We start from the raw sequence: 16693 nt of genomic DNA, 5'->3' as shown, positions 1-16693 counted from the left end.
GGCAGGAACGGCAGTCATATATGCAGCATAGCATAAATATGGCCATAAGACAAAGCTCTCCAAATGATTGTGTTTGGCAACAGAACTAGAGAGAATTCCCTCCAGGCTACTAAAAAAACCAACAATTCCCTCCAGGCCACTGAAAAACTTGTGTTGTCTCATTGCTTTTCGCAATTGGCCATTTTACCCTCCCCAAAACAATGAACTGGACTTGACCCCCGACCCCATTCTCTTCTTCCACTCAGTTTTTCAGAACCCTAGAGCAAGAAGCGGCAACGGCGGAAATCCAACTCAAATCCACTCCAGTACTATTGAACCGTGGAATGTGGTTGAGAATGCCTTAGATTTGTTTGATCGGGAAGTGCTCCCGATTACCGGAAGGCGCGGCCGGTCCTCGCGGCTGCCCGTTCGCGGCCCGGGTCAGCGAGAGGGAGAGCGGGAGCGGGGCGCTGGGAGCCTCGGCGGCGACGACTGGCGTGCATTGCAGGTCGGAGGCAAGCTCCTGCTGCAGAACTTCGCCGCGCTGGTGGAGGTGTCAGGCTGCTGCTGGAGGTGGAAGGCTCTGGAGGCGAGCGAGTGTGATGGCGAAGTCAGGGTCTGACGGGTGAGCATCCTCATAGTCTTATTCTGTAGGTGCTCGTTGGGATTTCTAAACCACCTCGTATCATCTGTAGGATGGACCCAGAAACCAGTTTTAATCTAGAAATGAGGATCATTTGTACCAATGTAAGAAGCTGCTGGTTTAGCTTTGACAAAGTGGTAGATGCTGACACTACAAATTTTAAAGATCTTGTTGATGACATCGTGGGAAAGTATCCTCCTGATTATGGAGAGGTAGTCAAGTACTCAAGTTGTACTATTTCTGTTTTGATACAAAATCAAACATTCAAATCACAACAGACCATGACTTAGTTTACATGTTTTCCAAACATGAAAGCAGCAAGGTCATTTGTATGTCAATTGCTTATCATGCTCCTAGTTGTGGTCCACCACACATACCTCTATAGGATGAAAAAAAAATCTGAATATGTTGAGGTCCCATGCACCCCATCAATGGCAGCCCCATCCTAGGTAGATCCTAGCCAAGCCACTTAGAGTGTAAGTCAAGCTTCCATTGAAAACCAGCCAGAAGACACTTATCTCCTAAACCCTGAACCAGAAAATGAGCATGTTGGAGTTGATGATGAGGGATTGTACATCAAAATCCTTTGCAATCTTCAATCCATGCCTAACACCATTAGTGAAGCAGAATATGTTCCTGACAGTGTTGATGATGATTCAGACTCTGATGACTCTGACTCTGGTTAGAGTGAGAAAGATGAAATAGTGAAAGACATTGTGCCACCACACATCCCTGAAGTAGTTTATGACAAAGATGACCCTCCTATGACTGTAGGAAGTATTTATCACAACATTGATGCATTTAAGTTGGCTTTGTCATCTCATGCAATCAAACATGAGTTTGAGTATAACACTGAGAAGAGTGAACCAGGGAGATTCAGAGCATATGCAGCGGGGCAGTAGATGGCTGTAAGTGGAGGATTGATGCTTCTGCAATGGATGATGAGGTGACAATAAAGATGATACTTATAGATGCGAATTTCACTTATTGCATGTCTTAGTTTTATGTTTAATTTGCCAATGTCACTTGTTGCAGGTGAAGAAAAACCTTTGTTCCCATGATTGTAACAGCACCAGGAGAAGTGGGAAGGTGAAAATTGTAACCAAATTTTGGATATGTGACAAAGTTAAAGATTGGTTACTGGATGATAAAAACTTGGGTGCAAAGGAACTGCAGAGAAGGATCAAAGACAAATACAAGGTAGAAGTGAACTACACGAGAGTTTACCAAGGTAAAGAACTTGCTCTAAAACAGTTATATGGTGATTGCCTGATTGGGACAAGAGTTTTGACAACTTGTATAGATTTAAGGAGCAAATAGAAGCATCATCTCCTGGTAGTATTGTAGCTATTGATCATCATACTATCAATGGGAAGATCAGGTTCAATAGACTTTTCTTTGCTATGAAACCTTGTATTGATGGGTTTCTTCAAGGATGCCGGCCCTACTTGGCTATAGATAGTACATTTTTGACTGGAAAGTTTAGAGGGCAATTGTGCATTGCTTGTGCAGTAGATGGGCATAACTGGATGTATCCAGTTGCTATTGGAGTGATTGACTCAGAGACCAATGAGAATTGGATATGGTTCATGGAAAGACTTAAGGAAGCTATAGGGATACCTGCAGGCTTAGCTTTTTGCACAGATTGTGGGCAGGCTGTAATGGCTGGTGTACATGAAGTGTTCCCAACTGCAGAGCACAGATAATGCATGTGGCATCTTGTTCAAGACTTCAAAAAAAGGTACACCGGAAAAGTGTTTGACAACCATTTGTGGTTAGCAGCATACTTATGGCATCCGTATTGGTTTGAGAAGCATTGGCAAGCAATGGCAGCAGTTAAACCAGAAGCAATGCGATACTTGCAGCAAAATCACAACAAGTTGTGGACTAGGAGCCAGTTCTCAACACTATGCAAGGTTGACTATGTCACCAAGAACCTGGCAGAGGTCTTTGATAGTTGGATCGAGGCTGACAAAGGCCAACATTTGGATGACCTAATGGATACCTTTAGACAGAAATTGATGGTCAAGTGGAACATTAGAAGGAAAATTGCCAATAAAATGAAAGGCAAGATATTGAAGCATATTAGAAAGAATTTGCAAGAGCATAGCAGGAACCTTGATATGGAAGTCTATTCTAGCAGTGACAGAATTGCAGAGGTCTGTGTTAGGGGAATAAATGGCTGCAGAAATGCGGTAAACTTGGATGACAAGATATGTTCATGTAGACAATGGCAATTATCAGGAAAACCCTGCTCCCATGCTATTGCTTTCATTACATCATTGAGGACTGAGAAGTTGGAAGATTATGTGGACATGTATTTTTCGGTGGAAAAATTCAGGGCAGCATATCAGGGTGTGATCCCTGCTCTACCAGACAAGTCTGTATGGCCTAAGTCCAGTCATGGCTTCTTCATGTATCCTCCTCTTCTGAAGTCAACATCTGGAAGGAGAAAGCAATCCAGGTTCAAGGGTTCCAAAGAGGGTGGCCAAACAAGCACCAAGGGTAGGCACAGATGCCCAATTTGTAAGCAATATGGGCATCATTGGAACAATTGCAAAAATGGTGATCCAGAAGATATTGCAGCTATGCTAGCTGGAAGGTTACCGACAATCTTAATTTCTTTTCATTTTATATTTATATTGGTATCATTGACTAAAATGTATTTCTTATAGAGGCCCACCTAAGAAGAATGAGAAGAAGGCTGTGCAAGCATCGACTGAGACAAGCGTGGTGCTTGCATCTGCTCCAAAAATGATTTACCCACAATTCAGTTGCAATAATACAACCTCATCTACCAAGAAAAGAAAGAGAACTCCCACTTCTAGTTCTGGGACATCTTCATCTGTGAGGTATGAATTCACTTAACCAAAAGTACCTCCATACATATGCTAATGTTTACAAATTGACTTCAATGCATACTTTGTGGACTAGATTGTCAGGATCAGGCTCTAACCAACTAGAAGACGTCACTAATTCTATTGTATTCCCACCTGCAAAATCTGATCAACCATCTGGCAATGGCAACAAGAAGGGAAAAAAGAGACAGAAGGAGGAGGATGATTCAGTGGAGAAAAAGACTATAGGTAAGAAGAATGCAGTGGATAATGAGACGACAAGAGAGGTTCATAGTCCTGCAATGGGAACCAGAAGCAAGGTTCCAACATTCCTTTCCAGTCCTGCCATGGGAACAAGAAGCAAGAGGAGGCTTAGTATCTGATGTTGCTATTGCCATTATCTTCTTGTCAAATTACAACTTCTATTTTGGGACATCCTTAATGCTAGACCAAAACTGTTTGATGGTCAGTTAGGATGACCAAAAATATGATCTATGATTTGTTATTCTAAGACATGGATTAGTTATGTTGTGTCAAATTTAGTACTTTTGCTGGTTTGGAACTAAGTGATCTGTGATGTGTTCAAGTTGGTCATGCTGGACCTGTGACCTAAGTTGTTTGCTTTGCACTGCAACATTGCTTTTTGAGTTTTTCAACACAAGCACATGGATACATTATTATACAACACTCTCTTGCTCTTCTGCCACAATGACAAACACACGCACACCTATATTACTTCATGAATATTTCATACAACAACATTGCAATGCACATGCATGAGCTTGTCGATCCATTTCAGATGCCTACTAAGGGCGGATTTGAGACTTCTAATTGCTGTTTGCTGCCGTTACCTCTGTGGCGCTGAGGGCTCCAAAAAAAAAAGATGGGAGGCGCATCATGTTTTTCAGTGGTACAGGGGGGACAAGCGCATCTTACAAGGACTTGTAAGGAAATGACTCAGAACTATGTTACTAATTACAGGAATTGAAAAAAAAATACAAATAACATTCAGCATAAACGGTTCATGAAAACAGTGGCAACAGAAGCCAGTGACAACCATCAAGAATGCAACCATAGCCGATCATGTAATCTCTCTTCTCCTAAGCCAAGCATCTCATCTACCCTTTCTCCATCTCGATAAAAATGGAAGGTTGGGGTGTAGCGTATGCTTTGTGTTGTTTCAGGGCACTCATCAATATCTGCATAGATGAACTTAAGATTCTTGAATTCATTGCTGAACTTGCAGAAGGATGGAAGAATCTGACTGCAAACACGACACCTACATACAAGGCAGAAATCAGTTTGGTTAGTCACACAGAGCAAAGGTGACCAAGCAAGTATACTATACGGTTACTGGTATATAATTAGCTTTGTAAGTTTGTGTTGACAGAGCCAAATAGTTAAACAATTCTTATTTGACTTGGTAGATAGCATATAGGATCGCAGAATTTTAGGAACAAATCAAGCATTTGACAGATTGAAATGGTATCCACCACAGTAATCATCTCTGAAGATGTTATATACTATATACATCCTGAAATTACAACACCAAATAACTTCAATGCGCGAAGATTGACAGCAAACCAGTGAGAGGTTTGGTGTCTCCTACAATCAAATCACACGGGCATATTGCTACCATTTATAACACAATCAAATTCGAGGAAAGAAGAAGAATAATAACAAATGCCAAATGGTATGCATCTATAATGTATGCATCTTCAATTCCTGAGTTAAGTCCTATGGGAAAAAAAACATAGCAAGAGCAGAAACATACCATGAGGCACCATAGTTGATCACAGCCTGCAAAAGAAAATGCCAAAGAGATTTAATCAAAAATAATTACTTAAGAATAAAATTTCATGGACTAACTGATAGTTCATCTATGTTCTAAGAACACTGCACACGCTGTTTTCCCTCTCTCTCATTCCCTTGTCGATTAGAAGTGAATTTTACAATAAAATGGATCTCGAGACCGATTGCCATTCAGTGATTCGGTCATCATTGTAAAGGAGCAATTGTACTTACAGGGGACTTGGAGGATTTGAGCGAATCGAGCATCTGCCTCAGCTGTTGGTCGTTGCTAGCACTGTGAAGGTTGCCGTGGGAACCGCCTTGTAGCGGTAGGCCCGTTCCTTCCAGTCCTGTCCTCTTGGCATCATGCTTCCCGTTCGCTGCCTCTGCCATATTCCGGCTAACCGTTGCTTATTCCTCCTGAAACCCTGCAACCCAAGGCAAGCTGAAGATAGATCCATCTTTAGATTCGGATGAAAGTAGACAGGAATTGACCTAGACAGACACAAGTGGAGATGAGAGGGCATAGATGGGGAACCGGCAGCCAGCCAATGGAGCCGGGCAGGTGGTGGACCAGGATTTTAACCCAGCGTATGCCTAGCCTACTCTCCAATATGCAATTCTCCAATACTCAATTCGGTAACACAACTAGAAATTTCCCAGGCAATTTGGTATAAAATATAAAATAAATAATAGTACTATAATATATGTAAAAGGTCTAATAATACCTTAAATTCAACAAATAAGTTTGAAAAGGCAAAGTGATGTCTTAAATCTTAATGCATCAACTTTCTGGCAACAGTAGAAAAAATGGCATAATAAGCCCTTATTTCTAGCTAAGCTATAAATATCAATCGGAGCTACCATAGGACAGTAAACGCATGACAACAGAACAAACAGTAAATCTTGGCACAGAATAGTGCCGATCTCAATAAAGTCCAAACTAGAGCACAACGTACCGATGAACTGATGAAGCTAAATCGTACTACAGGCGCCAAATTGAGGGAATTACCCCCTCAAAAAAAATTGAGGGAATCAAACGAAGCCAAGCAGAAATTGTAGTCCGGAAGGAGTAAGAGTATAGCAGTAGTACCAGCGGTAGCCGCGCGGGGCGCCGGGTGGCACAGGCGCACAGAGTGGGCGCCGGAAGGCGGTATCCCGCTCGGCGGCCGGTCGGCGGCGACCGGCCGCCGTCAGGCACAACGCCGGCGCTCGGGCCTGGGGCGCTGTGGGGCTGGGGCCGGTGGCGGCTTCGCGCAGCCTGGAGATTGGAGAATAGATGGCGTGTGTGCAGCTCGACTGCTCGAGACCGGTAAGGTAACGGGAGCGGTTATGCATCACGACTGACTCCAACAAGAGCCATTTTCCAGATGCAAATCCACCCTCATATACACAGTGCTTTGCGTTTCCTCCTCATCGCGATGTCTCCAACAGCAAGCGCATTTCCCCGTCCCAGCCGCTCCTCAACCTCCTCGCCTCCCCGTCCCAGCCGACCCGCTCCACACCGCGCCGCCACCGCCGCCGCCGCTCCGCGCCCACTCGGCCCACGTGCTGCCGCTGCTCGCCCCGCATGCCGCCGGAGCTGGCGGAGCTCGAGCTCCAGACGCGTGAGGCCGGCGCTTGAGCTCGAGACGCGCGAGGGCAGCGCGGGCCCGCGGCTCCGCTCGCCACGCCCGTGCCTCCACTTGGCCGGCGGAGGTCGCGGCGGAGAGAGGAGGGGGATGCGTCGCCGCGGCTCCGGCCCGCCGGCACCCGTTCCCTCCCCTCCATTTGCCGCCGCCCCCTCCCCTCCTTCCGCCGGTGGCCGCGGCCGCGCGGCCGACGCGGAGGCGCCGGCGCCGCCCCTCCCCTCCCCGCCCGCTCGAGCTCCGGCGCCGCTGGCCACCTCCTCTGCGGATCCACGAGCCGACGCGGAGGCGCCGTCCACGGCTCCGTCCCTCTGCGGATCCACGTGCCGCCGCGGGCGGGCGAGCTCCGCGCCACCGCGGGCCGGTCGGGCTCTGCGCCTCCGCGAGCGGCCGGTGGTCCATGGCGCCGGTGGCGGCCGAATCCTGGCGGCCCTCCTCCCTCCCCTTCCCCCACCGTGCCGACCCTCCTCCTTCTAGCTCTGGCGCTCGCTGCCGCTGCTTGGCTCCGCCTCCGCCCAGCCACGCGCTGCTGCAGCTCCTCTGCGCGCTGCCGCTCGGATTTGCCTGCGAGGAGAGAGGGAATCCATTTTTAGCTCACATCTCTCCTCGCGATGGAAAATGCCTTCTCATTTGCTCATCCGTTGGAGACGGATTTCGTCATGCACAGTGTAAATGGAGGTGCAAATATAGCTTTGTCTTTGTTGTTGGAGTCAGTGCGATGGTCCGACATCCATCACCCGAAGAAATATTTTTCATGTTTAGTTAATGAGCTGCCAGTCCAATAATCTCGATGCAGATTTGATGCGCTGCAATTATTCAAAATAGAGAACAACCAGACAAAACTATAACTACTGATGTCATCCCACATGCAAAAAAATTTAGAACTTAAAAAAACTATAAATCTTGAACTGTGTATCCAAATTAAATTTGAACTGTATTATTAACTTTCTTATGACAAGATCTTCAAAACAAGATCACACTTGCCTATATTTGTATAATATTTTAAAAAAATATTTTTTAATACTTAATAATTAATTTCGGCTACTGCGAACAAACATTTTAACAACATGAATAAATATTTATTTTCCACGAACAAAGAGTTAAACGGAGCGAACAAATAACAATATACAACGAACAAAATATTACATATTACGAACATTTGATTGTATAGGATAAATAATAAAAAAATATCACGAACAAATGAGTCAACATGACGGAACAATTTAATTAACAAAGCGAACAAATAATTTAGTGTTACGAACAAATTATTTACTCGTAGAAAAATAATTTTACATGAAGACCAATACATCTACATTATAAAAAAGTTATTTTTCTAAGCATATATACACAATAAAAAAGTTAGCATATAAAGAAAATAAATTATTTCATACCCCAATTTATAAGTCTACAATACAAATAAATTAATATACAGTTAGCATGACTCAATTGTAAATGTGAACAAATATTTATACAATAATAATAGGTAAGTATACGTCTATTAACATTTGAAACAAACATGGTTGATATCAATTATAAAGGATAAAAAATTCAAATATAGATTAGGTTCATAATAGAAAAGAAAGAACAATTAATAAATAGATACAAAGGGCTAGACAGAAATGCAAGGAAAGAAATAGGAAAGAGGAGGAAAGAATGAGAGGAACAAATTTATGGAAAAAATAGATAAACATATGAAGAAAAAGAAAAGAAGTAAAAACAATGTACAAATGCATTTTTGAAGCATTGGAGATTATCCAAACAAAATAGATAAGAAACAATAAAAATAGTGTACGTGCTATCTAGTGTATATATTTGCATTCAATGTCAGCGTGCATGTCTAAAATAGTGAAACACATGATAGAAAAAAAACAAGAAAAAGATGGCCAGATCATTTATTGCTCCACTAGGTGTCAGGTAAAAGTCACGAAACATGCTGCTTTGTCTCCTGCATGCGCCCTTGGTATAGACTGTCACATATCTAGAAGGTTAAACTGCTATTGGGCCAAATAAGTTCGCAGAGAACCCACTACCAACTTCAGGCGAAGGTTTTGATTTTTGTAGCCCGAGCGACATATAGTCGCAGCGCAAGTTAACGGTGTCGGGCGTGGATGACGGCGCGGAGAGAAGGTAGAAGGAGGACTGGTCTGGGCCTTCTCTTGGGCCGGTCTAGTAAAATATATTCCCCGAAAATCCAATGTAAATATAGGCCAACCAGGACTATCCTCTGGGCCTAGGTGGCAGTCAAGCAACCAGCAGGCCAGAACCGGAATTCCAATCAGATGTAAATTTTGAGCTTACATAGGCACATGAATTTAGTCTTTAGATTCAATCATCAATCAAAGAAGATAAATGGAGACGATTAACCAATTCAGCCGGTTCAAAGGAAAAAAATAGGAAGAACGATCAAGCAACAGTGAAGCAGAAATCCACAAAGATACTTACATGGAATTCAATTGTAGTGATACTTTTCTACTTAGAGTTTATTTTTTTAGAAAAGGGAAACTTTATTGATCTTAGACAATTACATCAAAATAATACAATTATATAAGATCCATCCCAGCCTCTGCATAACTAAGATGCACACAGCCTATGAAAAAAGAAACAAAAGAAAAAAAGAACGCCATGACCTAAAGATCATGCCGCAACAAACTACCAAAAGCGACTTCACCTTCATCCACTTCGCAAACCAAAGCAGCTCTTGGACTATGAAGTAGGCTCCCGAGACAACGCCTCCAACGAGGAAACGGCACGCGCACGTGCCGACATTGCAGTGACCCAACTAATTAAGACCAGATCAAAGGTTTTCACCTGAGAGAGTAATTCATTTTAATCCAAACAATGCCTTCAACAAGGTCACTGCCAGATTCAACCAATTAAGGTCGGACTTAGGAATTCCTTTCCGGAACCGGTGAATTAGTAACAAGTACTACCACTATAAAGTCACACCGTGTTGCTTCCCCCTTCTTACCAGGCCAATGCTTCCATATAGACCAGACCTGACCCACTTTAAACGGCCACGAACTCCAAATCCGACAGACCATCTGAATTCGTAACATGAGATACCATGCTGCAAAGTAGCCACTGGGTACCCGTGCATAATCCACCGAAACAAAGTGCAGATGAAATCCGTCTTCGAGTAAGAGAATCCGCGAATGAAGTCAAGGTGACTCATGTCTCTTGGTCTATATGAAAAACAAAGACGAAATTGAAGATGTCATCACCAGAAGTAGTTGCAAAGTCCGGAGCTAGCCCTGCCAATACCAAAGCCGAAGGCGCATCTACCGGAGAGGAGTCACCACTGGAGGCCAAGCCGACGTCAGATCTGCATCCGGGAGCCCCGAAGCCACCCATCGCGAACCACACAGAACTGCCAAAGCTGCCGGGCGCTGGGAAGAACGAGACCTCCATGCTGCGTCGGAAACGCCGGTGAGATCACCCAAGAGGTCACCTCCAACTCCGTGAAGCCAGCGCCACCACGCCTCAATGCCTTCCGTGCAAGCCCCCCACCGAGGGCACCGTCCCATGCCCCGGGGCTGCCGGATCCGGATGCGAACCCGGCGCTGCCCGGGCCACCGCACCGACGGCAGTCGGCCGTGGCTGCAGCGAAGACCCGCTCCGACGGGATACCATGAAGACGGGGCCGCAGAGCCGGCGGTGCCAGATCCAGATCCAGCTGCGCCGCAGACCTGCTGGAGTCGGACGCCCGCCGCCGGCCGCCGGACTCCCATGCGGGAAAACCCTGAGGGGCCCGACCGTTGTATGTGGCAGCACCGCCCAAATTAATCCGGCTCAAGTGCGCTAACCATCACCCTAAGGGTAATCCCGGCTAACACGCACTTCAAACGGAGTAATTCGGCATGGCTGTCGGGTAAAGTCCCGAAGAATCCACCTGAGCGTCGATCGAACCCAAAGGTTACATGTAACCCACACGAAGGTGAGTCCAGAGAGTACAACATTTCACAAATATATTACATTACAGAGTCTTAACTTAATTATTACAAACCAAGTTCGAAATCTCAGAATGGTACTTGAAATTCAAATTGAAAGTAGTTCAGAGTTCAACTGTAGTGGAAATAAAGCGAGATCTAAACGACGATACACGATGTCATGATGAAGCCCGTACATGACATCACTCGGCATTGCCATCGTTGGCCGGAGTTGAATCCCACTCCACCGACCAACCAGGGGGTAAAGTACACGGCCAAGTCAAGCTAGCTATCTGATCTTCAAACACATCACCTGAAACAAAGTTGAGCCACAAGCAAGGCTGAGTATACTAATACTCAACAAGGCTTACCCGACTAGGATATACTTAGCCCTCTAACTAGACATGCAAGACTTTTGGCTTGAGGGGTTTGTTTTTGCCGAAAAGCAATAAAGAGTAAGTCCTTATTTTCAGGTTTTAGCTTTAAAGTTCTAGTTCGATTAACCATTCTACATTAGCATCTATCCAATAGCATACATGTGGAAAACAATTATTTTTCATCATTCAACCATATCCCTCATCATCATTGTTCCACTTCTTACTCTATGTGGCAAAAGGGTTAAGCAGTCCCAATATCCGTGAGAGGCGGACGATTCGAATCGAATTTGTTAACCTGGCCAGGTAGACCTAAACACACGCATGGGAACCGAGTCCCCACGCAACATTTCAACTTTCTTTCCGGCTTGTGGATCATGGTCACCCCTTCGACTACAAGAGCCCCATGCCACGGTCGACGCCGGGTCGTGACCACGCTTGCACCCGCATGAGAAACAACGTTCAAAGAGGGTGAGCGAAAAGTCCACTCCCCTGGCCGATCAGGTACTTAAGCTTACCGATTACCATATTTCTCGGCATGTGGTTAGTATGTTCAAACGCTTAACCACCACTACCACACACTGCGGCCTTATCCATTTTCACTAAACAGATGGGGTATCACAAGTACCACAACCCCGCCCGTGAACCTTATAGTTGCAGTATGTAGTAAACATTACACTCCTATAATTCTTGCGAGTGACAAGAAATCACTCGACTTCTACTGAACCATTAGCATATCCAACTAGCGACCTATACATACTAGTGTTCAAGCATAGGTACCTAGGATAATGCAACTAAGGCTCCAATCAACTCCCGTAAACGTAAATGCACAAGCATATAGAAATATAAGCAGTTGCATAAATCTACAATAGATAGGACATGCTCCGGGGCTTGCCTTCCTGAGCGGAGCTAGCCTTGGGCTCTTCTGAACCTTGGTTCAGGTCTTCAGCAATTTCAGTTAGGTTAACTTGAGCTTCACGCTGCTCACTCTCGGACTCCGGCACCAGCTCGTACGTACCGTCAGCGAGAGTAGTCAAATCTACATGAATGCATATGCGTGAGTTGTGGTGATGGTAACAAACTTAATTTAATTCACTATAGAGTTGTAAAATATTTTCTTTACATCTCCTTGGGCAATCATTTATAGAGTATTATCTAGATTAACTATTTCTTATTAAGTAAGTGAGGGTTTTGTTATTTTTAGAAAAGTTATTTTCAAGTGCAAGCATGGAAAATTCCAAACAGCTGGTGGGTATAGCTTCTGAAGATGAATTTTTTATGGAGAGTCAGTTACTTAAGTACAAACCAACCATAAAATTTTCAGCTATTTTTATTGTGCATATTAATTATTAAAAATACATTAGTAGCTACTGCTAGGATTAAGATTCATTTATACAGAAAAAAACCCTACAAGTAAAGATGCTACAATTTTTAATGAGTGCTCCTAAACTCATGATGAGTCTACTGTAAAAAATTTAGATTTAACTAAGGATTACCCAAGACATGAAAAATAGTACAATGTATAGCGACATGGATGAAAACTAAATTCTACAGACTGTTTTACCAAGATTCTAAGCCTTAAAATTTATAATAATGGTTTACCACTTAATTAAAGACTGTAGTAAAAATATTAGATTTTTCCAGGAAGTTGAACTATTTTTCATGATTTAATGTATTTCTCTTTACCAAAAATCATTTGGTCCAGTTGGGTTTAACTAAAAATACTCACTTTTTCTGTAGACTCTGGGAACTAAACTAAAGATACTGAAAAAGTTTGAACCCCTGAACCATAACATAACAACTTTGATAAATAAAACTATTTATCCTAGGCATACATCAAGTCCTAAATAAAACCTATATCTAGGGGTGTCATAAGGACCGCAAATTTTTACAGAGTCCTACACTTGAAGTATTCAACAATCTGTCCAAAAATCACCTACAGACCATGGCTAGAACTTGAGATCTAAATAAAGGACTAATAAATTTGTGTTTAATCTAGAAAAAAAGCACTGAGCAAATGACAAAGTGCATGTAATGAAAGTTGTAGATATAGTAACAAGGAACTCAGATAAGTTGAGTTTGCATTTTTCTGATTTTTCTACGAATTTATATCGATTTTACAAGTTTGCTATTTTTGAAAACAAAAAGAAAAGGAAATGGGATCTTGCATCTAGGCCCCTGGAATGTTTTGGGGGCTCGCAGATATGCCCCTGGCCGGAGCCAGGAACAGAGGAGGCGGCGGCGGCGGCGTTTCCCGGCGGGGGAACTCGCTGGCGGCGAGGGGAAGTGGGGGAAAGGCAAGAGGAAGGCGAGAGCTACTCGGAGGTGGGCTTGTCGAGGTCGGGGGCGGCCGGGAGTGGTGTCGGTGGCGGAGCAGCGGCTCGCCGGCGGTGGCGAACTGCGGCGGCGGCGCTCCGGCGTGGGAGGGAGGGCAAGGGCAGGCCGGGGGAGCTTGACTGGATCACGAGGAAGCAAGTTTGGGGGTCAATTTGAGTCGAGGAGGGGCGGAGAGTAGGGCTCCACGGCGGCCTACGGAGGAACGGCGGCCATGGCGCCGGCGGGGGTGTCCTGGACGGCGGGAAGGGGCTCGGGTGGCCTTCTGGTGCGCGAGAGGGAAGGGTGGAGGGGTGAGGGTGCTGCTGGGAGCAAAAGAGGGGGGAAGAACTCGGCAGGGGAGGAACGCGGGTGGCGGCCGGTCAGCGGATGGCGGCGAGCTCAGGCGCGCATGGGGGGAGGGGTCTGGCCGTTTAAAGCGAACCAAGGGAAGAGAGGGAGGAGGTTTGGGGGTCGGTGGCACGCGGCATTGATGGCCGGCCACGGTCAGCGGACGGCAGGTGCATGGCCGGCTTGTTGGGCGCCACGGCGGCATCACGGCGCGTCGTCGAGCGCTCGTCGTTTGCGGCGTGCTCGTCGACGGAGCAGAACGCGGCAGGCTCGACGGGACGGGGAAGGGGGAAGGTCGGTGGGCGGGCGTGCAGGCGAGCACTCATGGCCGGGCTGCAAGCAGGGCGGGGCAGCGGCGCAGTGAGCTCGGTGCTCGAGTGCCCTGCCGCGCGCAGGGAGGAGGAAAGGGGGAAAGAGAAAGAGAGTAGAGAGAGAAATAGAGAGTCAATGTTTTAACTTAGGATTTTCTCAAAATTTTCCATGGAAACTCGAAAAATTTTGAACACGAAAGTTGTTCAAAATTCAATTTCCTACAACTTTCCTTTCAGGCAAAAATTCGTTTGAGCAATGATTTGAAAGTTAAAAATTTGAATTCAAGTTTAAATGAAAACCCCCTAAACCTATTGTTTTTCGAGGTTTGCTCCAAATTTCATGTTGTAACTTGAAAAACTTTGAATACGAAAGTTGCTTGTCTTGCAAAACTCTACAACTTTTGTTTTGGGCAAAAGTTCATTTGAGCGAAGGTGTGAGAGTTGACTTTTCGGTCTATTTGAACGGATCCCTAGCTTTTAAGTAATTGCAAATTTGGGGGTTCAATGCATCATTTTATGTTAATTGCATGTTTAAACATCACTAAACACCGGAGATGTTACAGCCTACCCCCCTTAAAAGAATCTCGTCCCAAGATTCAGATAAGCAAGCTAAGCGAGGAAAAGGGGGTGTACCTCCAGTTGTATTCAGAAAACCGGGGAAATTTTGATTTAGGTAGCTTTCAGTTTCCCAGGTAGCTTCCTCTTCGGTATGGTGACTCTATTGAATTTTGTACATTTTAACTGTTTTTCTTTGAGTGACCCTTTCCTTTTGATCAAGAACCTTGATAGGATACTTGACATAAGAGAGATCTGGTTCTACCAATATTTCTGTTTGTTCAACAATCTCGGTGGGAACTCGGACACATTTCTTGAGTTGAGAGACATGGAAAACATCATGTACTACTGCAAGTCGAGGAGGAAGTCGCACTCTATAGGCTACAGGTCCACAAATTTCAGTGATCTCATAAGGGCCAACATATCGGGGAGCTAATTTGCCCTTTACTCCAAATCTCTGCACACCCTTGGTTGGCGAGACTCGAAGATAGACATGATCACCCACTTCAAATTGCAAAGGGTCTCTCATTTTATCAAAATAACTCTTTTGTCTAGACTGGGCGGCTTTTAGATTCTCTTATATTACCCTTACTTTCTCTTCTGCCTCTGTTACGAGATCGGGTCCGAATACCACTCGTTCTCTGACTTGCGACCAGCTCAAAGGGGTACGACACCGTCGACCATACAAGGCCTCAAATGGTGCCATTTTCAAACTCTCTTGGTAACTATTGTTGTATGAGAACTCTGCTAGAGCTAGACATTTGTCCCAACTCTTGTCATAATGAATGACACAAGCTCTCAACATGTCTTCCAGGATTTGGTTCACCCTCTCAGTTTGTCCAACAGTTTGTGGGCGATAAGCTGAGCTTCGAATCAATTTTGTCCTAAGAGAAGCTTGCAACTGTTCCCAAAAGCGTGCAACAAACTGTGTTCCACGATCAGAAATGATTGTCTTGGGTACCCCATGCAAGCAAACAATGCGATCGAGATAGATCTCAGCATACTTCTTGGCAGTGTAAGTAGTATGTACCGGAATGAAGTGTGCCGTCTTGGTGAGTCTATCCACGATAACCCAAATGGAATCGTGCTTCTGGGATGTGTTTGGCAATCCAACAATGAAGTCCATACTTATGTCTTCCCATTTCCACGATGGGATAGGCAACGGTTGAAGCAAACCAGATACTTTCAAGTGGCTGGCTTTTACCCTTTGACAGGTGTCACATTCTGAGACATATTTAGCAATTTCTCTTTTCATCCTAGTCCACCAGAAAGTTTGCCTAAGATCTTGGTACATCTTGGTACTGCCCGGGTGAATAGAAAATTTGGAAAGATGTGCTTCGTTGAGAATTTGTTTCCGAAGATCATGATTTTTCGGAACAACTAAACGACTTTCAAACCATAGGACTCCGTTATGGTCTTGACGAAAACACTTATATTTCCCTTCTCCTTGAGAGAGTTTATGTTTAATGATCCCAACACCTTTATCATGTAACCGTGCCATGATTATTTGGTCATGAAGAGTTGGTTCTACTGAAATGTGGTTCAAAGTGCCGTGAGGGATCATCTCCAAATTCAGTTTTTTCATTTCATGACATAGGGTTTCGGTATATGGCTCGATGGATAGGCAATGACAATGAGCTTTGCGATTTAGTGCATCCGCTACCACATTAGCCTTGCCTGGGTGATAGTGCACCTCAAGATCATAATCTTTGATTAATTCTAGCCACCGTCTTTGTCTCATATTTAGGTCAGCTTAAGTGAAGATATATTTGAGACTTTTGTGATCGGTGTAGATATTGCAATGAGTACCCATAAGATAATGCATCCATATTTTTAAGGCATGAATGACAGCTGCTAACTCGAGGTCATGAGTAGGATAATTCTGCTCATGGGGACGAAGAGCTCGTGACGCATAAGCAATAACTTTATGGTCTTGCATGAGTACACAACCAAGACCAGTACCTGACGCATCACAATACACGTCA

At 44.7% G+C, this 16693-nt stretch overlaps 2 protein-coding genes across 6 annotated transcripts; one reads left to right on the top strand and one right to left on the bottom strand.

Moving 5' to 3' along the window:
• The first annotated feature begins 58 nt into the window (after positions 1–58).
• LOC120641417 lies at positions 59–4051 on the top strand. Of its 4 annotated transcripts, XM_039917532.1 has the most exons (6): positions 59–604; positions 675–834; positions 1493–1568; positions 1658–3224; positions 3298–3474; positions 3557–4022. In XM_039917532.1, the coding sequence occupies exons 4-6, from the start codon at positions 2332–2334 to the stop codon at positions 3840–3842; spliced, it is 1356 nt and encodes a 451-aa protein (XP_039773466.1). In that variant the 5' UTR covers positions 59–604; positions 675–834; positions 1493–1568; positions 1658–2331; the 3' UTR covers positions 3843–4022. The 4 variants fall into 4 exon arrangements, with proteins under 4 accessions (XP_039773466.1, XP_039773463.1, XP_039773464.1 ...); XM_039917529.1 differs by having other exon boundaries at positions 675–1568; positions 3557–4051; XM_039917530.1 differs by lacking the exon at positions 675–834.
• Positions 4052–4168: 117 nt separating this feature from the next.
• Positions 4169–6591, bottom strand: LOC120641418 (thioredoxin-like 3-3). 2 transcript variants are annotated; one of them, XM_039917533.1, is made up of 4 exons: positions 6344–6591; positions 5485–5695; positions 5234–5259; positions 4169–4738 (listed from the first exon to the last, which is right to left on the bottom strand). In XM_039917533.1, the coding sequence occupies exons 2-4, from the start codon at positions 5641–5643 to the stop codon at positions 4519–4521; spliced, it is 405 nt and encodes a 134-aa protein (XP_039773467.1). In that variant the 5' UTR covers positions 5644–5695; positions 6344–6591; the 3' UTR covers positions 4169–4518. The 2 variants fall into 2 exon arrangements, with proteins under 2 accessions (XP_039773467.1, XP_039773468.1); XM_039917534.1 differs by having other exon boundaries at positions 5485–5678; positions 6344–6552.
• Positions 6592–16693: the final 10102 nt, after the last annotated feature.

The sequence above is a fragment of the Panicum virgatum genome, chromosome 7K (assembly GCF_016808335.1).
Source record: "Panicum virgatum strain AP13 chromosome 7K, P.virgatum_v5, whole genome shotgun sequence".
In the NCBI taxonomy this organism is placed as follows: Eukaryota; Viridiplantae; Streptophyta; class Magnoliopsida; order Poales; family Poaceae; genus Panicum; species Panicum virgatum.
Note: the sequence above shows the minus strand (reverse complement) of the source record. Positions and strands in the feature narration are given on the sequence as shown.